The sequence below is a fragment of the Penicillium cataractarum genome (assembly GCF_028827025.1).
Source record: "Penicillium cataractarum strain IBT 29864 chromosome Unknown utg000001l, whole genome shotgun sequence".
In the NCBI taxonomy this organism is placed as follows: Eukaryota; Fungi; Ascomycota; class Eurotiomycetes; order Eurotiales; family Aspergillaceae; genus Penicillium; species Penicillium cataractarum.
This window is the reverse complement of record NW_026622737.1, coordinates 5,235,755-5,258,528: the sequence shown is the minus strand read 5'-3', so window position 1 is coordinate 5,258,528 and position 22,774 is coordinate 5,235,755. Positions and strand designations below refer to the sequence as shown.

Genomic DNA, 22,774 nt, shown 5'->3' with positions numbered 1-22,774 from the left:
CGGTACTTGGAAATATGATCATCCGCCGACGTATTTTCATTCATTGTTCAATCAACCAAGAGGCGACTAGCTGATTACAGGCCCGCATGAAGAGTGTGGGTTTTCATGGTCATTCCCAACCCCCACAGATCCGCCATGCCACCTTTACCCACCTCCACATCCGCAGTTGGAACTCTCTCCCACATTAGCTCCGATGCAAGAAGATTAACATGTGTACAACCATCATGGTGCTACCCATTGAAAATACAGTCGATATTATTTCATGGCTTGCTATAAAGCACTGCTATCGCCCACATCAACGATGCCAAGCGACACGTTCTCCCCACGTGAAATATATTTCTGCGTGGGCGCTTCTATGAACTTGGGTAGTTGCGGCCAATCAGAACCCTTTGAACATGATGGCCATCACATCAATTGTCGGAGCAGCTATTGCTGTCGTAATGATATCGCGCATTTTTTCGATCGGTCGTCGACCTAAGAACTATCCTCCAGGCCCCCCTACTCTTCCAATTTTAGGGAACATCCATCAAGTGAGTTCTCAGTCTTCCTAATCTTGAACCAACTTGTTTGCGATACTAATGTCAAGTTCCAAGATGTCTTCTCAGGATGTTCACCTGCAGTTTGAGAAATGGGCTCGTGAATACGGCCCCATCTACAGTTTGATGCTGGGTACAAAGTGTCTTATCGTGTTGTCAAGCGATGAGGCTGTGAAGGAGCTGCTAGACAAACGCAGTAATATCTACTCCCACAGACAGGAGATGTATATTGGCCAGACTTTGTGTAGTGGTGACCTTCGATTGCTGATGATGGTACGTCCTGACATGCGCCCGCTAGGTGATAGATTTGCGGTAGACTAATTTGCCCTCGACAACAGGGATATGGCCCGACATGGCGTGCTGTAAGTACTGCAAATTTGTGACTCTACTTTCGAATTTTACTAACAGATTAAAAGTTCCGTAAGATGGTACACAGCCTGCTCAACGTGACAACTTCGAAAAAATATGTTACTTATCAGATGCTGGAAAACCGTCAAATGCTCTATGAGTTCCTGACCCAGCCTCAAGACTTCCTTAAGCACATCCGTCGCTATTCCAATGCACTTACAACGACCATGGTGTTTGGATGGAGAACACCCACTTACGAGGATGAGAAAATGATGCAACTATTCGACGGCTTTTCCGAGTTCGCAACCATCAACCAAACCGGCGCGGCTGCTCTCATCGACTTCTTCCCCTTCTTGCGTCAGTTGCCTGATTTCCTGTTGCCGACCCAGAAGAAGGCCAAGGAGCTTCACAAGCACGAGAAAGCTCTCTACCGAGGCCACTGGCTCAAGGCAAAGAAACAAACACAGGAGAACACTATAAATCCCTGCTTCTGTGCTGGAATGTACGAGGCACAGAAGCGGGATGGGTTTAGCGATGACCAAGCCGCCTATATCTCCGGGACGTTGCTGGAGGCTGGCTCTGATACAACCTCAAGCACACTCTATGCATTTGTGCAAGCTATGCTGCTATTCCCTGATGTCCAACGGAAAGCGCAGGCCGAGATCGATCGAGTCATTGGGCCCGACCGTCTCCCTGTCATGGAAGACTTGGCCGAACTGCAGTACATCCGGGGCTGCATGAAAGAGTCTCTTCGGTGGATGCCAACTACCATCCTGGGTGCTGTCCCACATGCCGTGACACAAGATGATGAATACAAAGGCTACTTCATCCCCAAGGGTGCAGGAGTTATGAACAACGTGTGGAGTATCCATATGGACCCGAATCGGCATGAGAGTCCACGCATCTTCAATCCCGAGCGGTATCAAAACGACTGCCAGAGTCTAGGAGATGCCGCAGCCAACCCAGACCCCTCAAAGCGAGACACATTCACTTTTGGGGCGGGTCGTCGTATTTGCCCCGGTATTCACGTTGCTGAGCGAAGCCTGTTCCTTGGTATGTCCCGTATCTTGTGGGCGTTCAATATTGAGCCTGCGCTGGATGATCAAGGAAAGCCAATTATCCCGGACCCGGATCGATTGACGCAAGGCTTTGTGTGTATGCCAGAGGAATTCCCTGCTTGTATCACCCCCAGGTCTAAGGAGCGTGCCGAGATGGTGACTAGAGAGTGGAAGGAGGCGGAAGAGAAGTCTCTTGATCCTCAGACCAAGCAGTGGATTCAATCCCCTGTGGCTGCACCAAATGTGTAGGCCTAGGTAGCGAATCTGATAGATATTTTCAAGTGAAAATTGCAGTGTATAAGTGGGACCAAGTTTGATGTCATCGCCCGCGACGGTAGTTAGGTCCTCTCAGTCAAATGCCCGCAGCCCCTGCTTTATCGATATATCGTGATCTTGATATCATTATATCAATGATTTATGCACCATGATTGACTCGTTCCTTTTCAGAAATGCGGTATGCTAGTTATCCACCCCACAGTTGTGTAGGACCCAGTGGGAAGAGCCCTCAATGACGAAAAGATAAGGCCTATAATTCCCAAGCGTGCAATAATGTAGAAGTTAAAGCTAACAATGACAGTAACGAGCATAGTCCAAAGAGCAGCTGGGCGAGTGAGGCCAACGACGAAGGAAGGAAGTAGGTCCTTTGAGTTAGGGAGCGTTGCAGCGTCTACGAGACCACCCACTAGACATATAATGAAAGCCATAGCAATCGATGCGAGGGAAAAGACACGCCAAGATATTAGCTCGGCGCGAGTTGCGAAAGGAAAATCCCATCTATCCGGGAAAAGGTTACCGTTAGCAAACAGGGACAATCGCGGGAAAGAAGAGTTCAGTCTTACGCGGCCACATGAATCCCGCAGTAAAGAAGAGCAGTGAAACTGCATATCACATCAAAAATGAAGATTCCAAATGGTGTTTTGATAAGATCAAGACCACCTGCTTCATCGATCGACTCGAGATGTTCAATATCTCTGCGTAAGAAAGGCGTTCGAACAGCCTTCCACAAGACAGACACCCGGTTATCCTCGTTAACGAGAGCTCGTGCATGAACCCACCCGGTGGAATTCCCCTCTATTATATTGCGAACCTCAATCGGTATATCATCACGGTTACATCGTAGATGGATTGCGATAGACGTGCCCATGTCTTTAGGTTTATACCACCATACCCCATATATTAAAATAGCACAGGTCACATAGGCAACAGTTGATAATTCGATGGGGCTTACTGGTAGATCGTAGGCCCATCGTGTGATGACGTTGCATAAAAACCAGGTGCTTTGAAGGACGGTAAAGAACTTGGCAAACGAGTCTGCTTTCGCTCGATCTTCGATATCCTGGTCTCGAAAGTCCGAACAGTGGACAATACCAGCCTGGATGAGAGGTTTCATATCGTGGGGCCGTATTGTGTAGATCCATTGATCCTGCGTCTGCAACACGAGTCCGCTAGCGATGACACAGAAGCATTGACAGAGCGTCCAATCGGCGTGGACTGGATGTAGATCTACGTGATTCAAGTTTTCAACTTGTTCAAGCGGCCTAGTCCGTTGTGATAGCCATAGTTTTGGCTCTGAGGATTCCGCGTCTCGTCTTTTCTGTGCCTTGTTGCACACTTTCTTCAAAGTTCTCGCATCGTCGAGCTGACCGGCCGCCCGTACGAACGTAACCTCTGGGGCTAGGATAGTTAGAACCCACAGACGTATTTTACTAATTGTAAATCTCGCGACGGACATATTGCGGGGAGGGACGTCCATGTGAAGAAGAGTCCACGTGCAGGCAAAAATTGTTGACAAACAAGTCCACAGGATGTCCCATGCCGAGCGAGTGTTCCCGTCTAACTGCCAGCCGAGCAGAGGTGTCGAGCTAGACGCCATAGATTGGCTCACAAAAACAGACGACAAAATTAGGATGCGCATAGAGCCTGGGGCAGATGCATCCATCGATTGATGAAGGTTGCTGCAAATAAGCTTCGCTTCTCGCGCGAGTGTTATGGTCGAAGTTCGTGATGGTCACGATAGAGAGGGGATAGGGACCGTGTGTCTGCTGATTTCGTGTAAAATACACCACATACGGTAACGAAAGCGTATTGTTAAATAAATGGACTATGGAGGAAGCGGTTTAGATCAATGTGCTAAAAATAACATCCAATGAGAACTCGCATTTGCATAATTTATTTTCTGGGAATCAAGTCAAAAGAGTGTGAGGTCAAACGAATGTCGAAAACTACTACTGTATATGGAGGTGCGGAACTTCAAAGGGTTCTTCTTGGTCTTTTCCAACCATCTCTTTATAGGTCCTCAGCCAGATCCTGAGCCCATTAAATAATCGGACGATTAATAAGGACATCAAGGAGGTGATGCAAGTAGCGGGATTATTAGCACCTGTATTCCCATGTTGGTGCCTCGGGCTTTCCAGAGGCGAATCACCAGTCCAGTCATTCGCCAAAGCGCCTATTCATGGAGCCATATCCAAAAACGGGACATTATAATGATGAAGCACCATCCACTAAGCATGCCTCTCACTCTCGATCGGTTCCTCTGCTCTAAAGTCTATATGCTTGGGCTCGCTCTGACTATCCAACTCTGCAGCTCCAGACCCCGTCGCACTTAACTCAACCGGACGCTGGGCTGGGCGATAGGGTCCAATATAAGCTCCCTCCATGGGTGTTGAGGCTTTCATCTGTGAAAACTTGCGGCGTTCCCATAGTGCCCATGCGAGGGAAAGAAGAGCTATCACACCAAGCGGGACCCCGACGCCAACGCCAATGGCAAAGCCTCGATTCGAGGACGAAGGTCCTCTCAAGGTAGATGATGTTGAATTGTCGCACGTAGTTGTATTCTCAATTGAGCCGGTATACGTGACGTTGGAAAGGTATGCCACTCCCGGAATGACGGTTCCCTCTGCGATTGTAAACGGGTCCCCGTAGCGACATGTCGTTTTGCCATTACTCAATTCGACCTTGCCACAGCAGTACTGAGTCTTCACTTCATTCCAAGTAACGGGGAAGATTGGCACGCCGCCCTCGCGATAAGCATCACCTGAGAAAGAAACATTTTAGATCTTCCAGCATAGACGGTGGGAGTCTCGAGCTGGTACATACGACACGGCGCGTAACATGCTGGGCTCCAATTTGGGTCATTGCAGGAACCACGGCCAAGACTGAGTCCCATGCTTCCCTGCATGAGACACATTCCATTACTCAGGCAGACTGCTCGACTATCGCAACAATTGACCACGTTATCGCCGCTCTTGCAGGGAACATGGTCGGACGCAACGTCTCCGTTAAGATAATAGCATGTACCGTTGGTGCTGGCCGCTGCAAATCCAAGGTTTGGCGCTAGGCTCAACACAAGTATGACCTGCAGGATGCGGAACATTTTGTTTGAACGGTTAATGAGACTACTTTTGAATCCTGGAATCTGCCGTCAAGTATCGTCAGGCCTTGACTGGTCAAAGACAGCGACAAGCGACCACTTCACGCAAATGAATGCAGATGAATGATGAGAAGAAAAAAAAACAACTGGCGCGGTGAACGGCAGTTTGAAGGCTGTTCATAGTCCTAGCCCGATTTGGCCCCTGATACACACGGCCCCCCTCGTCATGACGTTGGGGCTCAGCGTTCTACCCTGATTCGCCCTGTCGATCTCCAGAACATGAAGTGCCTTCGGTCTGATGTGATAGACACTTTAGTACCCAATCAAGGATCTTCAAAAGGGACTATGCTGGGGCTCAGAGGGGGTATGTGGGGGCCGTCTTCGCGAAGGGACTCAATGATCGCGCCGAAGGATATCAATCCGCTAGAGCCATCAGCGGTGTATTGGTAGAGGTTCTTCATTCGAGCACACTGATTCTGATTGTGCCAAACAGCTAATTCGAAATTAAGAGCTGCATTCAAATGTTCCAGGCCAGATTTGGAGACCTTGTTCGGATCAGTGATAGGCGACGATGATCATGGCCCGAGCGTTTAAGGCCATGTCAAGCGACATCCTAGCCCACGTTGAAATAACTATTGGCAGTCGCTGAATAATTTGGCTCACGCTTATCTCCAGCAAACTTCGGCTTTTCTGCAAGCTGGGCAAGGTATATACAAGTCATCGATGCCGCTTGCGGGAGACTCCGGCCCTTGAGCAGAACCCTGTCGTAGCGGTCAGCCACAGACAGGGCGCGGGAATATTGGCAGCCATCCAACTAGCAAGTCGCACTTGATGGCAGGGTCTGAGTTGTTGCGCAATATATCTCCGCGAACAAAATCGAGCCTGTGCGCGGAGGATTATCTCGAAGCCGAATCGGCCATAGACCGGAGTCGAGAACTATAAATTCGGCCCGGTACGCCCTCCTGTCACTCTTTATGACCAGAACCGAGATCGATACTGAACGCGAAAAATGAAGCGATATCTGTCTTCGAGTCTGATTCACTTAACTGCCCATGACATTCAGCTTCATTCGGCATCTCGCGGGGTGGTAGCTTTCTGCTATGTTTTGATCGTCGATGGGAAAATTGCGAGATCATACTCTTGTCATATTGGCATTGTCGCAAACTTCTCTCGAACATCGGAGACATTTTCCGAGATACTACCATCAAGACGGGAAGCTAAGACCAGGAAATGGGTAAACAAGGACAGCGAAATGTCAATTTTTGGACAAACCCATTCTCTTAAGGCCCATAGATTCGGCCTTTCAGGAACGATACTTTGCCATACGCATGTCGGCCGTGGACTGAATGCGCGACGGGCGGGAAATCTGAATTGAAAGAAGAAAGATTTTTCGGGGGCCCTGAGAATACCCCCATCTATCACATCAATCTAACGAGGTAGGATGGATATCGCAGCAAGAATGGCGCGGTAGGCAAGAGTCCACCCACATTCCGGTGCGGCTGGCTGTTTTCCCCCTCTCCTTCTCTCCCCTCACCAACACAAGATCATCCTCAGCTTGGTATCGTGTCATTTCGTAAGTGGAGTGAATAGACACGTTGAGTCAGTCGCATACTTTGGTACAGAGGAAGTACGGTGAGAAAGAATCCTGTTCATCTTAAGGAAGCCGACCTCAACAATTGGAAAAGAAAAATGCCTCAGGTATACAAAATGGCGCATACTGGAGCCGTGTGGAGATCCGCCCAAATTTACAGATTGGCAGGTCAACCGGCACACCTTTGACAAGTTTCAGGGCATTTTGACCCGTGTGAAAGAGCTTAATATTCTTTAATTTCGCTTCGAAAAAATTCTCTCTATCCGTGCCTTTCTTTTGCGATGCCCATTTTTTCAAAAGTTGTTTGTTCCTGATCTACAGGAACATGGAAAGGTAACCGAGTAGATTTAGGAGAATTATTGCTTTTGCATATGCAAAAAATGACAGCGCTCAAGGTAAAACCTTAGCTTGTGAAACACGAAGACAAACCCCCAATTGAAATCTTGAGGCTACTGCGCCTGTTCCAAAAATCCCGTTTAGGACAGATCAGTGCGACGCCACTTAAGCGAAGCTACGACGGCACAGCCACCTCCATTTGCATTTAGCCCGATATGGCTGACCAGGGCTCATGCGAGGAGTACATGCGTGTTGGCAATAAACTATTGAACGCGTGATATCATAGGATGGGCATCAAGACTTGTCTTTGACTTGGTCTAACAGCCCTATCTTGATTGAGCAGCCATTTCGTCGGCCGACTAGGAGTTCTACTACAGTGTATATCATATAGTCGAACGACGATTAGCGAGTTCCAAATCTTCCTAGGCGAAAAACTCCTCGTGGGTACTAAATGGATAAGTACTATTGATTGAGGAAGAGACTAGGATGACTCCATAGTTGCAAGTCTGGCTTCGGTACAACGAACTGAGCCTTTCCGAACCGCTGCACGGGATATGTATGAGGCATTATCTGTAGCTAAGATCTAGCACCGATCTGGCAGCCCGGGGGAGTCAGCAAAATCCAACCGTGGCCTATAGAATATGTAAGAATAATAAGCAAGCACCCTATCATCTAACTAGTACCCTGGGTAAGGATATGCCCGAGGAAGGAGGGGGGTTTCCCGGTCGTTTCAATTTCCACTCTGGTGGTGATCAAACTGCGTTTGTTGGCGCGGGAACATTTGAACTGGTAAAAATCTCCAGGCAGCCGAGGCGTGAGAAAAATCCCTCACGCTGTTGCAACCAGAGCGGATAAGACTAAACAAATCAAGGCAAAAGACTGGTACCCCCAAATTTCCAAGAGAAAAAAAAAGTCCTGCCTAAAAAGAGTAGAATCATCTCTGATGGTTTGGCTTACCATCCCATAGTAGAAGTTGTAGATTCTAACAACGCCCTGCTGTAAGTCATAGTTCTAAGAGCCACGAGTTACCTGCTCTGTGCTCGGCAAAAGATCCATGCCAATAAGAAGAATGAAAAAGTACCGCAAATTTCAGCCACCGAAAATTATGTCTGGTCCAAGCTCCCATGGTCAATGTCCACCAAAACAGTACTTTAACCGTACGGAACCCTCCGAATGCACGAGCCAGTCCCACCTCAGGTCGATCCTGTGGCTGTGACCTCGAATCAAATCAATCCAAGCCGTTATGGACCTTCTCGAGACAGACAGGAACCACTCGGTGCCAGGGCCGCCAGCTGGTACATACATCCTCCACGTACTTCGTGCTTAGTGTGGTTGTGTATGTCATAGCTCCCACTCGCAGAAATCCGCCCCTCCCAATCCTACCTTTCTTCCCCTCCCAAAAAATCATTATCAAATGAATGGGAAAAATAATAATAAAAAACGGGAAACGGAAATCCGACAATAAGAATTAATCCCAAAAAAAAACATGGCGGGCCTAGCCGATCAATTGGGACTGTCAAAGGTATAAAGGCTCCTGAGTCCTACTTCACTATGCTTGCTTCTTTTCATCTTATCGAGGGATGCTCATCGACGGTCAGAAGTGGGCTTGCGAAGCTTGCATTCGAGGTCACCGAGTGACTAGTTGCAAACATCATGGTAAGTTCGAATTTATGATTCTTTTTCCTGTCTACACACCCTAAAGCTTCTACACTACGTACTTCGCCACCACGCCACTAGGCATACCACAACCTCAAAACTCAGCCTAACTAAATACACAAACCCACTAGATCGACCGTTAATCCGCATCAAGCGCAAGGGCCGCCCCTTCGCAACGTGCTCAATTTGCAACGCCACGCCCTGCGAGGCACCAACGGAACACGCGCGCCTGAAGCGCGAAGCGGAGCTTAAAACTCCATCCTCAAAAGTAACGCAACTACACACAAAAAAAGCCAGCCGTTTCCACCACCGGAAGGCAGATCTTCGACAAATGCGAAGAAGAGATGCAGACGGCATGGTGCTGATGTTCCTTCTTTGGTTCTTAGAAAGCAACCCACGCCAGACTATACCCGCGTCATCCCAGCTCGAACGGCTTCCTCCCCATCGCTCCTCGACCGTCGGGCAGTAGTAGTAGCGCCAAAGACACGACTGGCGCTTCGTCGGCGCGTGTCTCGCGCTCCGGGTCGACCTCTGCGGCTTCCGTGTCGTCGTCCCAGACCCCCATTCGCGGTTCGCAATCTTCCTCGCGCCGCACCAAGGTCCGCGGTAGTGTGGGAGAGTGGTCGGGCTCCGAGGGCTCGGGGAATGAGTCCTGTGGTGGCAGTTATGCCCTCCCGTCTACATCTTCTGCCATGGCCGCGCTCTCGGTTTCGGCCGATATAAGTCGTACTGGATCTAGCCAGAGTATTGCTCGCTCCGGGCAGGATACCCTGACGCTGGACCCGGCGATGTGCGAAAATATGTTTGACCCCATGTATTCCCTCGCCGCGGCCTCGTCCTCCGTGTCTGCGGCTGGGTTGGTTCAAAACGTGCCGATGATCAGCCCGCTGGAGGGTACTAATCCGTTTGATTTCCCGCTGGATCCGGCCCTGACACTCGATGATGGGGCTTTGGAATATCTGGATGATATGGATTTGACAGAGGGGTTGACAGACGAGGTTTTCCATGTGGAGGATTGGTCAAGGTATATGTGGTCGCCAGAGACGGGATTCGAGCATTTAGACACAGGCTATCCTGCTGCGTCTCAATAACATTTGCTGTCCTGCCGGTGTGGCAGTCAATGTTACGACTGATGATTATGACTGAGAATGCATTGGGCCGGTGATGACCAGATTGTGAGGTATCCTTGTGAGCGTGCAAATTTCGGTAGTTGAATTTGAGATGACCAGGCATGTCTGTTTGGTTAGCATTTTATATCAAGATGAGCATGACGAGAAATAGCTTAGCTGTGCAGCATATGAGTGTCACATAGCATTTTTCTTAGGAAATCAGTTTAAATCCAATTTCAACTGGATTGCGCTCGAAACACGATCACTCAAAAAACTATGTCCGCAGATGCATTGTAAAACACTAACATCCCCCTAATCGCTCCTTGCTGATGCAGATCACGCTGGAGGGCTCGCAAGAACGCCCATGAGAACGACAGAAATAGAATGAGAAAAGGCCAGCATGATTGGCATCCGCCCCACACTCACGGTACTTTGTACTATGTTGCGGTCAATATATACAAAAATCCCAAGCCGGGGTCTACACCTCCTGGATATAGTTTGCAGGAACGCTCTTGGTAACTCCACCACGCTCCACGTCGGCCCAACCATCGCCGCTGTCACGCGTCACTAGGACGAATCGGTCGCCCTCCGCCATCGACCACTCTGCATCGCTGCGCGCCTCGTACTCGTACAGTGCCTCGACATATTGCAGTTTCTTGGCACCACGGCGGGGCGCCACAGCAGGGCCCACACGCTTAGGCGCCGCGCTACCTGCTAGTGATGCAGAGGAGTTCGAGTACACCGATCCCGGTCGATCGGTTAGGCCAGGGCTCGCCGATGGCACGGGCGATGGCGTTGGTGCGGCTTCAACGTAGGAGGAGGGAACGAGACCCTCTTGCGAGCCCACACGGACACGCATCCAGCCAGATCCATCTGTGAGAGCGTTAGTAAGGTTGCAAGCAGAACGTAAAAATGGGATAGACTTACCATCTGGCTCAACAATAGCAACATCATCCCCTTCCTGAACTGTCACTTCATCGGCTCCTGTCGCTTGGAATGCGTAAATCATCTTGCCCCGAGGCTCCTGGGATTTCGAAGCAGACAGGGACTCCGTGACGGGCGGCGCGCTCACGTATGCAGTGGGAGGTGGAGCTAACACTCTGTGTCGCTTAGCGGCAGCGGGCTTAGAGTCAGCCACAGGGGCCGGGGCAGGGGCTGCTTCTGCTGGGCTCTCGGGAGTAGGTTGGGCCGCGACGTTGGTGACCGACACTGATCGCGCAGTGCTGGCAGCATATCCCGAGCTCAGTGAGTTCATGGTGTTCTGACGAGTGAGAGATGGTGCCGCGGATGACGCTGTAGCAGAATCACCATCAGCAGCAGGCACAGCTCCAGCTTGTTCCTGACGCTGAACCTTTAGTTTCTTCTTGTCTTCCTTGGTCTGTTCTCCAGGACACTCTGCTGGGACCTTCATCTGACATTTGCTGTGGCAGGTATAACCACAGTCCCGGCAGTCAAAGCCTTTGGCAGAAAGACCCCAAATGCGTTCACCACATAGATCACAGTTTGTGGGGATCTTAAAGGTTTGCGATCGGAAGTTATGATTTTTGGCTCCTAGAGACAAGTCTCCTGCCACGGATATGATAGTGGATGTTTCCACCTCCGCAGTGACCCACTTCCGTTCCACCTCATGCAGAGCTTCTTGCAGATAGAAAATACCTCGCACGACATCAACCTCATTGCGCTTGTCTTTGCCCTGCTGAATCCCCTCGCGAGTCTTCTTGCCGTTCTCTACCTCCCGTCTCTTCTTATCCGCCTCCACCCGCAACTCGCGTACCTGTGTCTTGCTCTTTCCAAGTACGTTGCGTAAGAATACCTTGGCTGCTTCATCGGTGATGATGGATGCATCGTCGTGCCACACCGGACTAGGCTCGAAGCCCATGTTCGCGGGCTCTTGTGATTGAGCGATATTATGCTGAAGGAACATCATGGAGTCAAGCCGAGGATCATTGCGAGGGATCTCGCCAATGAGATTGGTGGAATGATTGAGGCTGTTTGTTAAGGAAGACTTGTCGAGTTGTGCAGCGAGGGACCACAAATCATTCAGTTTCCTGACTCTTGTCTGGTTCAGGTCTTGTAATCCCTATTGAGAGAGTCAAACCTGTTCAATAGACCTACGAAAAAGATGGGATGCTGTAGATCAAACTTACATCTAAAACTTCAGGGACATATTCATGGTAGAATTTCTCTTTGAGCTTATTCGTGACGTTGATGCTGATAAGGTAGAGATTCTGCGCGAGCGATTAATCATCCCATTCGGCCTTCTTAAACACCGGAAAATTTCATACCTTGTAATTGTTCATCTCCAGAATCTGTTGTTGATACGCAGACTGAGCCTTGGCTTTGCCGTGATCAAACGAAGATTCCGTTTTCTTTCGTCGAGATTCGACTTCCTGGCAAGCCCCGTCATATTTCCCCTTTGCCTTCTTCAATTCGCCATAGGAAGCGTCACGTTCCTTTTCCAGCTTAGTATGATAGTCGGCATGACACTTGCGAATCTCCTCGAACTGTGCAGCGGCATTTTTCAGCGGTTCTGCCACATGTCCGATCAATTCCGTCGCATATTTGTCTCGTTCGGCAGCATGGGATTCGACGGCGGTCAATTGCGTTGTCCACGTTGTCAACGAGGCACTCTCAAGGGAGCCGGGAGTCAAGGAAGGAGTATCGCCGACACTCAAAGAGCTGATCTTCTTGGATTTACGGTCGTGGTACTTCTTGCACAGTGCCGTCAGTTTCGCCGCATATTCCTTTTCGATGGCGCTCCGCTCGCGATAGAATTGTTGGATCTCGTCAAGCCACGATATGCCGTTCGATACCTGTGCGACACGATTACATTAGTTCTGGTCCCGGGCACGAGGTGTAATGACGCTCCCTTTGCGGGGAAGCGAGCGGATGCGGGCAACGTACCCAAGCGTTGACAGGTTTGAAGTTGTCCTAATCCCAGATATCAAGTCAGACGAGAAATCATTCCAATCACATTCTGGGGTCGAATTACCTTTAGCTCCGCTCCAAACTGGGGAGCAATGTCAGCTGCCGCCATGGCCGTAGTGAGGTCGCAATCAGATCACGCATGAGCTGACAATGGGATTCGAATATCAGAAAGGAATTGTGGCCCTCAAGTGGTCCCTTGGATCCGGCAGACCACTGAGTAAAATGGCAAAGGAGAAGTAGATTGCGCGACTCGACAAGTTCGAAGCCAATTCGGACAGAAGAACGATGATCGCAACGAGTTGGGGGAGGAGGCGGGGAGCAGCGCCGGTGCCTGTGACAATACCTTACGTCCACGTTGCGTTGCGCGCGGTTGACTCTCCCGCTAAACCTCCAAGGCAGATACCGTACCGTTTCCATCTTTCCCCTAAACAGGCTTAGTTCCGTTACTGCCTGACTCCGCCGGCGTCATTTCTGCTGTTTTTGCGGCCGCATCTCTCTCGAGCTTCACTCTTCTCTTCACAAGCTCCTCTCTCTGGTGCCTTGCTCGACTGCTGCCTCTCACCTCGAGTTGTAGCCTTCACCTTTCTACACTCACTCTTCTTTTTAAACCTTTCTCCCTCCGCTCGAATTCAATCGCATCTCCTCCCTCTTCAACTACCCCGCGACACCCCTCCAGCTTTGCTTCTTCCACTTCCCGATATCACCTCTTCAATCTCTCAACTCTCCCTTCGTTAACATCACACAATGTCCACCGAGAACAACGAGACCGGCGGCTCTTTGGCCGACCGTATCACCAAACCTGATGAGGCTTCCCAGCCCGCCACCACCACGACCGGTACGAGCTCAATTTCCCAGTTGCTACGGACTACACGCGACATGGCCTTGAGCTAGGATTATCCCCTCGGCATGTTAACAAGTGGTTTCTGATGCACCATGCAGTATCGCACTGCTTGGAACACGGAAACTACCTTGCGTGATTTTCTGGAGAACCTGCGATTCGATGCGACAACCTCTCTTGGGACCTTGGCTGGACAGTACACTAATACTCTTTATTTTGTCACAACACAGAGACCCCCGAGAAGATCAGCGATGACGGTGCCGGAACTGCACTCCAGGGTTCGGCGCTTCAAGAGCCTGACTACCAGGTCGAGGTCAAGCTCAGTGACCTGCAGGCGGACCCTAACAACCCCCTGTTCTCTGTGAAGAGTTTCGAAGATCTTGGGCTGTGAGTAATTGGCCATGCCCTGTTCCAGATACACAACTAACAACATGATTGATCGCAGTGACCCACGTATCCTCAAGGGTCTCTCGGCCATGAGCTTCCGCAAACCCTCCAAAGTGCAAGAGCGCGCACTCCCTCTGTTGATGCAAAACCCCCCGAAGAACCTCGTGGGACAGTCCCAGTCCGGAACTGGCAAGACTGCCGCCTTCGTCCTGAATGTCCTGAGCCGTGTCGACATTTCCACCGAAGAAATGCGGGCTACTCCTCAAGCCCTGATCTTGGCTCCCACCCGTGAGCTTGCTCGTCAAATTGTTGGTGTCGTTCATGCGATGGGACAGTTCCTCGACGGTCTTAGCATTGGAACTGCGGTCCCTGCCGATGCTTCGGCTCGGCCAACTCGAATGACCGCCGCTATTGTGGTTGGAACTCCTGGTACTGTCCAGGAGATGATCAAGAGACGCGTCCTCAACCCCACCCGTCTCCAGGTCCTGGTTTTGGATGAGGCCGACAACATGCTCGACCAGCAGGGTCTTGGCGACCAGTGTATTCGTGTCAAGTCAATGCTCCCTCGTACTATCCAGGTTGTGCTGTTCTCTGCCACCTTCCCGGCCCACGTTCACCGCTATGCTGCTAAGTTTGCTCCGGACGCGAACGAGATCACTCTTCATCACGACGAGTTGACTGTCGAGGGTATCAAGCAGTTGTACATGGACTGCAACAGTGACGAGGAGAAATACACCAACCTTGTCCAGCTCTACGGCTTGCTGACTGTTGGCTCGTCGATCATTTTCGTCAGGGTTTGTACTTTGCACCCGGAAACTTCTCTTTTACATTTGCTAACAACCATGTCCACCAGACTCGTGCTTCCGCTGTCGAGATTGAGAAGCGCATGACCGCAGAGGGCCACACCGTTGCTTCCCTTACCGGTGGTATCGAGGGATCTCAGCGTGATGCCGTCATTGACGCCTTCCGCAATGGCGAGGCCAAGGTGCTCATCACGACCAACGTTCTCGCCCGTGGAATCGATGTCTCCACTGTATCCCTTGTCGTCAACTACGACATTCCCGAGGTCATGAACCCTAACCGCCAGCGCGAGCCCGACTACCAGACCTACCTCCACCGTATTGGTCGTACCGGTCGTTTTGGCCGCATTGGTGTTGCCATCTCCTTTGTCTCCAACCGGGAGGAGTGGGATATGCTTCGTCAGATTCAGCAGCACTTCAGCTGCCAAATTGACCGCATCGACACCAGCGACTGGGATGAGGTCGAGCGCATGATCAAGAGAACGATCAAGAACTCACGTGCCCAGGCCCAGTTCGCCAAGAACCAGTGAGAGTTTATGAACAATGTGGAGTTATGCCACCAGTGATGCTCCCGATGATCTAGCTACGGACGATTGCCCCTCGATGAACTACCTGGCTTAGAACATAAACGAAACATTAACGAATCCTCTTTTTTTTCCCGCCTCCCCTGCTTTATGCTTATGATCTGGGGCTTTCTTGGAGCAGAGATAATAGATACCAAACAATGAATTTAGTTTTCAGCCTCCCAGACGTGCAAACACCTACTGGTCTATAACATAACCGCCTTACGGAGGCTGTCGCGGACGAGGGGTACAGCTAGCCTTCTCCCGTAAATTTCCCATTCCCCAATCCTGAACGTATGTCAATTCGAAAGAGCAACGTCAATGGAAAGAGTATTTCTGTTAGGTATTGGCAGAGAGGGGATATCTGGGATCAGATACGGCGTGCATTCCTGATTGCGCATGACCTTATAGACCTCGGATTTCGACGCTGTCATAACATCGAAAAGGCCTCTATGGATCTTGGCAAATGCGTTCCAATGGATCATAGCACATCGAAACTTAGTACTCGATTTGAATCATAGCTGCATGCCAGATCACATAACTGAGACTCATCACACTATAAAATCAAAGTGTTCATCGAAACCCATTCGGTTAGATGCTGGCTCAAACGCTGGCGGGAATGCATATTCTGTCAGCGCTGACCTCGATTCAGGAAGAGCTTCTGCAAAGTGAAATGACGGACTAGGGGTGATAGTAGCACACGGTCCAAGGGAAATTAATCATAGTCCCCAAGCGAAGAACCTCTTGGCTTTTAAAGCTCGCACTAACTTTAGTAGTTTAGTGGCTTCAAAGCTCTTGGCGTCTTGGCCAGTTCGTATTCACCCGTGCTAGGACCAAGAACTACTGGATGACCAAGGTTAAAATACGAGACCCCTAACGTGAAGTAGATAGCGTCTATTTCAAATTTTGCCAATCAGAACCAACAGAGTCATCAGGGTCACCTATTCTGAGGATTTGGGCTTGGGCCTAATTTCCTTGTCCTGCGAGACCCTACTTTCCTTCTTCTCATCAGACCCTTATACTCGGATCATGGAGCTCAATCAGGCAAGGCGTCGGCAGAGGCTCTAGACGAGGAGACTTATGTACGAGAGTAGATCCTTCGTCAAACCTTGCTGGTCCGTTTTTCTTCTGAGTTTATTCCCCTCTTTTGATCTCCGACGACAGACACCCTGCCTCGACTGAGAGTCTATTCGATGAGGATGAGGCTATTCACCGGCACAGAGATCGGCCTATTGGCCTCGCTTCTATTTGCTAGGTCCAATGCTACACCATGGATTGGAACGCAATACGTTGAGGTCTTTGAAACTACCGTCGTCGACGGATTCACCGCGTCCTATCTCACAGAGAAACCCATCGTCGAGACCTCCATCATCCCTATCAGCCCAACGGGAACCAACCCCTCCGTGATCAGCACTTTCACAACGATCGAGGGATACAGTTCCGATGTGACAGCTATCAACCTCGTCGTCGCTCCAACGGCAGGTGTCGCGATCACTACCAACAGCTTCTACGAATACTATGTGAATGTCGTCTACACGGCGCCGGCATCATGCTCCTACACAACCAGCGCGACCCTCACGACAGCTATCCCCGTTTATATGCCATATGACGCGGAGCAATTGATGCGTCCAACCACCGTTGTCACCAGCACGCAGACATATCAGTATATCACCGATCAGATCACCTATACGCAGGCAATGCTGGATCCTAGCGATATCCCGAGCAGTGTCCTGTCTTCTGTTAGTTCAGTGTACAAGCCTTCGCGATTCACCTCCTGCGTCCATAACTACAACAGTGGTGGATCCTCCAGTGGTGGCAGCAGCAGCGGCGGAAGTCGTTCTGGCTGTGACAAATTCACCTGGTATATCGGCGGCTCGGCATTTTCAGGTGGCTATTGCTGTTCCAACGGATGCTACTATACCTGGGGCATCTCGCCTGTTGGCCTATTCCTCGCAATCTTCTTCTCATGGTTCGGCTTCTTCCTTCTCCTCGGTCTATGGGAGAGTTGGTTTATTTTCCGCCGGGCCATGCTGGGCGAAAAGGTTCGGCGCGGACTGCCGTATGCATGGGCATTCCTGTGCCCGATTCTGTCTTGTTTCCTTCTTTTAACGGTGAAGAAGTACGATCCCAAGACGCCGGATCAACAGGCTTGGCTTGCGGGAAGATGGAAGTCTATGTCTGGTGGTGCGAAGGTGGGCATGTGGTTGAAGAAGTTCTTTCATCGCCGCGATCCTGCCGCCGAGGCTCTGGGTTTTACTGGACTTGTGCCTCCCCAGGCTCAGGATCAGGCTCAGTATCCACAGGGTCCTTATTATCCCCCGACCGGCTCGCCCCCTCCAGGTGGCCCGGGCATGCCACCCATGGCTGCCTATCCTCCGTCTGAGCAGAGTTACCCACGTCAGGAATATTCTCCTCAACCGGCGCACGTCGCACCTCAGACTGATCGGGCTACGGAGCTCAGTGCCGAGTCTCAGCCCAAGACAGTTTCTGTCAATGAGACTGAGAGGAGTCATGAGTTGAGATAGATTTTGGTTGATTCATTTGTCCATGTCCCTTGTGCAATGTGCTTTGGATGAGGATTTCAAACGATGTTCCATGTTCATGACTCTTTATATTATCTCACTCAACCTTATGACTGTTACCTAGTACCATAATACAATCAATATATCGTTACAGATCTGGTTGTCATCAAAATAGCCACTGGTTAAATGCAACCCCAAAGTCCATAGTATTGAACAAGTCCAAGCCGTCGACGGGTATCATCTGATCAAAGTCGAAGAGGGATGCATCGCTTATGTCGGTATCTGCAATCGTATCTTGAGGCTCGAGGACTTCGTCAATAATCTTCGAAAACACTTGACTTGCTCTTTGAAAGAGTGCGTAGTTCGAGTTATCAGGTCGGACGATGGTCTCGAGATGGGATATGAAGACGCTTAGATTGCGAAGTAAGGCCGATCGAGATCCTTCGTAAAGGAAGGGCTGACCAGTTCGCTTTTGGTGCTGAAGGGCTTTGATGAGGAGGCTGGCGCTTGGAAACCCGTAGAGTAGAATCTTCATTCGAGCCGAAATGTTAATTATCTTGGAGGTAAAAGCAATTGGATTGGGGGTAAACACTTACTGTCCATGTAAAGTCGGGTCGAATGTCGACCATCTGTTCCCTCTGTGCTCCAATAGTTAGGACAGAGGATAATATCTCTGCGCTCACCGAGAGCAAAGCGGTGCTTCCTCTTGGGTTCTTCTTTCCAGCTAGTAGTCTTTGAACGAGGAAATCATTGTACAGATATGCCAGGTATGAAACGATCAGAAGCAAGGACACTGCCACTGGGTATTGGTTCCCCCAGGAGTGCGGTGTATACCGCAGATGTACTGGCAACGACTCCCAGGCTAAATGGCAGCGGTGAGAGATGTCGCTAAACAACGTTAGTCCGATCTGCGCCTTAAGAATTGGATATACTCACTTTAGCAGATTAGCCGTTTGGGGCGTGACCTTTTGTAATGAGACCTCCAGTATCTCGTCACGGAACATACTGATAATGAACCGTACTCTCATCCAAGAAGAGCGTTGAAAGACACCATGAACATTCCAATTATTAGCATCAAGGTCAGTAGGAGAATACTGGAGGTTTGTATCTTCGGGTGCCAGCGCGTCATCACTGATATCGAGGGGCATCCGGCAATCGCAATAGCGCAAAGGTATCCTAGGGGGTCGCCCCAGAAACGTCGCGATACTTTTATCAAGTTGGTATGCCGCTGCGAATTGCCTACGTCTCGACTCGAAAAGAAACTCTGGGAGTTGATCAGTCTTCGCATCCCGGTGAAGACCAAGTGCAAAGATGTCCGTCGATAGGTCACCTAGTCTGCTCCAACAATGAGGGCCTAATAATTTAGCAATGAACCTTTCGACTGCTCAAAAGCATCCTACTTACTCGAGTCTCCGTTGATCAGGTCAGAAAGCAAAAGGTTCTCATACACGAGCCAGATTGTTAGATCGTTCAGCGGCGTAAGTATCTTGCAAATGTGCAATGCGGCATCGCTAGCTGCAAGCATTTTTCGCGCGTATTGGATAGGAGATGATTGACCGTCAAACTTATCACGGGCCAATCCCAAGTACCGTGCTCTACCAGCGAGGGAGCAGATGACCCCAATCATCTCCAAGCGAATAGCGGGACCCGTGAAGAGTTGATGAAAGTCCTTTCCAGCCATGGTTGAAGGGACCTCAAATATCTCGGCCGTATTTTGAATGATGCGAACTATGATCGACGAAGCCAAGTCCTCAATATTTCTCACGCGGACGCATTCTTCACACATTGTCTTGAAAGGGCCGATACTGTTCAAGATGAAAGGCGCGGGGATGGCGCCACTCTGACTCAAGTCATAGTACTCGCGCAGCAGGGACTCAATAACAGAAAAGTCTCCCAGCGTCAATAGTATCTCCGAGATCTTCTGCACCCAGTATGGTGGCAAGACGCGCTTCGCGCCTGAAGCTACATCCAGCCCCTGCCCAGCAGATACAAGATCTACATCATCAGTCAAAGAAGACACAAAGCTTGTGGGCCCAAAGTAACCCGCTAGCAGCGGTTTAGATCTTGGTCCCAATGTTCGTGACGATGCATGGTCATTGGATGTCGATGGTGTGTTCGAATTAAACGACGTTTCACCAGGAGGTACATTCCTAATGATAGCCATGGCTCTAGATTAGTCTCTTCGTAATGGATAATTTGGAGAGGTTTGATGGAGATATCGGAGTTTCCCGACCGCAAACCCACCATTCCAGATTGGATCTACGTGGAGACGTACCTGGCTAGGGCCGCACGGTCAAACGGAACCCCTTCTGCCAGCGGGAAAATCTGTCTCGTTCTAGTTCGAGTCAGGGGCGCTGGGTGGTAAAAGCACCGCGATGATATTCCACGGTCCTTGCACCGACTACACGTGGGTAAAGCATGGTCGCAGCGCACCTTGTCGCGTCGGCAGGGCTCGCACGAGGCCGGCTTGCCGTTGCGACGGCGTGCACTACTGATAGCAGAATTAGCATGGGGTCTTTCAATGATTTCTATTGCAATGAATACGAACCTCATGGATGTGGTAAATGGTAGCTTTCTATGTCTCTCATGCCCTTTCGGTTACAAGATCCAGTCCGCTGCGTTCCTCGCAGGGCAAAATGCAGTGCCAACAAGGCGAATCGCGTTCGGCGTTCACCAGTCCGGCCAGTCTGGCGGAACGCCGAGAACTCCGAAGACAAGCGGGGTGGGGTCGATCATATCGGGGCGCCCCATAACAGCCGAGAGATTGTATAGCGGTGGGTCCAGGGCAACAATCAGAGCAAGTGGCCTGGTTGGCGTGCATCGTACAGGTAACATCCGTGGCCATCGATAGCCCTCTTAGCAAAGATAAATGCAGGGAGATTGCAGCGTGCAGATAACAACGCGACTGGAGTGACCGCCGCTTTGCAACGGAGCTGATAAGCTGATAACGTGCGGGGGAAGTCACATGGCCGACCCCCCCTGCAGTGTTACCCTTTCAACTTCACCCAACTCTTCTTGAACCCAACAAGTTCTTCTTTTCTATTTTCCTCCAGAATGCTCGAGACTGAATCCATTGCCAAAATGCCGGAACCTACCCCGCCATCCCCTACCTCGCCCAAGTCCCATTACAGCAAGCATATCATTGTAGGATGGCCTACCTAGCTCTATTCGAGGTACGGAGAAGCTAACTGGCATTAGTTGACAACATACCCAGGTCAAAGCGGTATTGACCCTGTGCCATTGAAATGGGGTGCTGCAGATGCCAAATCTCGTGGTCCTGTTGTGGTATCTCGCAGCGGTAACCTCGTGAAGCGTCGCAATGCCATTGGAGCTCATGGTGGAAGTTACAGCATTTACAACGCCCTGGCTGTTGCTTCCGGTGATCTGGATGCAAACTTCCGCCCAGACCTTCGCAACAGTCAACCGACCTTTGACTTCCCATGGCAAAAGGCTTGGGCAGATAAGACCAAGATCGTGTCAATGGACCCGTACGGTCATGATATTGTTAATCAGTATAAGGAGGAGCTGGAGGCAGGCTGGGACATTCGACCCACAATGGCAGTCACACGAGCTAACATGAAGCTGGCTGAGATTGCGGAAGCGGTACGAGATGGTCTGCTCGAGGTGGACGGCTCTATCGTTGTCGACTCATCTGGCGAAGTGCGAGTGACAAAGGTTGCGGTAGAGCCGGTGTGGTATTTGCCAGGAGTGGCTGATCGATTCGGCGTTGATGAAGGCACTCTCCGTCGTACATTGTTCGAGCACACGGGTGGCAGTTATCCCGAGTTGATCACCCGCCCCGACCTGAAGGTCTTCCTTCCACCAATTGGCGGTCTTACCGTTTATATCTTTGGGCCACCAGAGCGAGTAGCGGATGAGAATGTCAAGCTGGCTCTTCGCATCCACGACGAGTGTAACGGTAGTGATGTGTTCCAGTCGGATATCTGCACATGTCGACCATACTTGGCCTTTGGTATCCGTGAAGCAATCCGTGAAGCACAGAACGGTGGCAGTGGTGTGGTTATCTACTTCCGTAAGGAAGGCCGCGCCCTTGGCGAGGTGATCAAATACCTTGTATACAACGCCCGGAAACGAGGTGGAGACACTGCCGATAAGTACTTTACAAGAACTGAGAACATTGCCGGAGTGCGGGATGTATGCCAAAGAGCTTCCCTCTTTTGACTTGGATCCTTGCGCTAACTATTTTTTTAGATGCGATTCCAAGCCTTGATGCCAGACATTCTCCATTGGCTCGGTGTCAAGAAGATTGACCGCATGCTGTCCATGTCCAACATGAAACATGATGCCATCGTGGATTCCGGAATCAAAATTCTCGAGCGTATTCCCATTCCTGATGACATGATCCCCAGTGATTCCCGTGTCGAAATTGACGCCAAGATCAATGCCGGATACTTTACAACCGGTAAACAAATCTCAATGGATGAACTCGCCGAAGTTCGTGGCCGAGGCTGGGAGAAGTGGGAGGATATTGAGGTATGTGGAACCCTTGGATGAATCTGGTAATCTTTGTTTTGGCAGCTGATGCATACTACTGCAGCACTAAGTACAATCACTTCTGCTATACAAATTGCGGTTCAAGGTAGAATTCGGGGTGATTACCTATTGCCCTCATGGCAGCTTCTTTTCACATAGCCAATGCCTGTGAGGAAGCTGGGCCCCTCTTTAGTACCATTTAGTTAATTAGTAGCCGTAGATGCGTTGAATAAAG

The 22,774-nt window shown here is 50.3% G+C and overlaps 9 protein-coding genes across 9 annotated transcripts; 5 read left to right on the top strand and 4 right to left on the bottom strand.

Moving 5' to 3' along the window:
- Positions 1-395: 395 nt before the first annotated feature.
- N7496_001861 (cytochrome P450) lies at positions 396-2,191 on the top strand (the record flags this gene model as incomplete). Its single annotated transcript, XM_056694792.1, has 4 exons — positions 396-530; positions 594-809; positions 875-898; positions 953-2,191. 4 exons carry the CDS (start codon positions 396-398, stop codon positions 2,189-2,191), a joined length of 1,614 nt encoding a protein of 537 aa, XP_056561521.1.
- Positions 2,192-2,777: 586 nt separating this feature from the next.
- Positions 2,778-3,881, bottom strand: N7496_001860 (uncharacterized protein; the record flags this gene model as incomplete). Its single annotated transcript, XM_056694791.1, has 1 exon — positions 2,778-3,881. One exon carries the CDS (start codon positions 3,879-3,881, stop codon positions 2,778-2,780), a length of 1,104 nt encoding a protein of 367 aa, XP_056561520.1.
- Positions 3,882-4,446: 565 nt separating this feature from the next.
- On the bottom strand, positions 4,447-5,318 carry N7496_001859 (uncharacterized protein; the record flags this gene model as incomplete). The annotated part of the gene is made up of 2 exons (XM_056694790.1): positions 4,447-4,979; positions 5,042-5,318. The coding sequence occupies 2 exons, from the start codon at positions 5,316-5,318 to the stop codon at positions 4,447-4,449; spliced, it is 810 nt and encodes a 269-aa protein (XP_056561519.1).
- A 3,504-nt stretch (positions 5,319-8,822) lies between these two features.
- On the top strand, positions 8,823-9,989 carry N7496_001858 (uncharacterized protein; the record flags this gene model as incomplete). Its single annotated transcript, XM_056694789.1, has 3 exons — positions 8,823-8,898; positions 9,030-9,166; positions 9,285-9,989. 3 exons carry the CDS (start codon positions 8,823-8,825, stop codon positions 9,987-9,989), a joined length of 918 nt encoding a protein of 305 aa, XP_056561518.1.
- A 496-nt stretch (positions 9,990-10,485) lies between these two features.
- On the bottom strand, positions 10,486-13,044 carry N7496_001857 (putative actin polymerization protein Bzz1; the record flags this gene model as incomplete). The annotated part of the gene is made up of 6 exons (XM_056694788.1): positions 10,486-10,880; positions 10,935-12,087; positions 12,155-12,235; positions 12,293-12,820; positions 12,912-12,938; positions 13,000-13,044. The coding sequence occupies 6 exons, from the start codon at positions 13,042-13,044 to the stop codon at positions 10,486-10,488; spliced, it is 2,229 nt and encodes a 742-aa protein (XP_056561517.1).
- A 635-nt stretch (positions 13,045-13,679) lies between these two features.
- Positions 13,680-15,490, top strand: dbp5 (ATP-dependent RNA helicase DBP5; the record flags this gene model as incomplete). Its single annotated transcript, XM_056694787.1, has 4 exons — positions 13,680-13,770; positions 14,004-14,160; positions 14,219-14,954; positions 15,014-15,490. The coding sequence occupies 4 exons, from the start codon at positions 13,680-13,682 to the stop codon at positions 15,488-15,490; spliced, it is 1,461 nt and encodes a 486-aa protein (XP_056561516.1).
- Positions 15,491-16,722: 1,232 nt separating this feature from the next.
- On the top strand, positions 16,723-18,048 carry N7496_001855 (uncharacterized protein; the record flags this gene model as incomplete). The annotated part of the gene is made up of 1 exon (XM_056694786.1): positions 16,723-18,048. One exon carries the CDS (start codon positions 16,723-16,725, stop codon positions 18,046-18,048), a length of 1,326 nt encoding a protein of 441 aa, XP_056561515.1.
- Positions 18,049-18,211: 163 nt separating this feature from the next.
- N7496_001854 (fungal specific transcription factor domain-containing protein) lies at positions 18,212-20,598 on the bottom strand (the record flags this gene model as incomplete). The annotated part of the gene is made up of 8 exons (XM_056694785.1): positions 18,212-18,574; positions 18,642-18,683; positions 18,729-18,933; positions 18,982-19,399; positions 19,450-20,213; positions 20,321-20,370; positions 20,479-20,536; positions 20,594-20,598. 8 exons carry the CDS (start codon positions 20,596-20,598, stop codon positions 18,212-18,214), a joined length of 1,905 nt encoding a protein of 634 aa, XP_056561514.1.
- Positions 20,599-21,126: 528 nt separating this feature from the next.
- On the top strand, positions 21,127-22,560 carry N7496_001853 (putative GTP cyclohydrolase II; the record flags this gene model as incomplete). The annotated part of the gene is made up of 3 exons (XM_056694784.1): positions 21,127-21,189; positions 21,244-22,200; positions 22,258-22,560. The coding sequence occupies 3 exons, from the start codon at positions 21,127-21,129 to the stop codon at positions 22,558-22,560; spliced, it is 1,323 nt and encodes a 440-aa protein (XP_056561513.1).
- Positions 22,561-22,774: the final 214 nt, after the last annotated feature.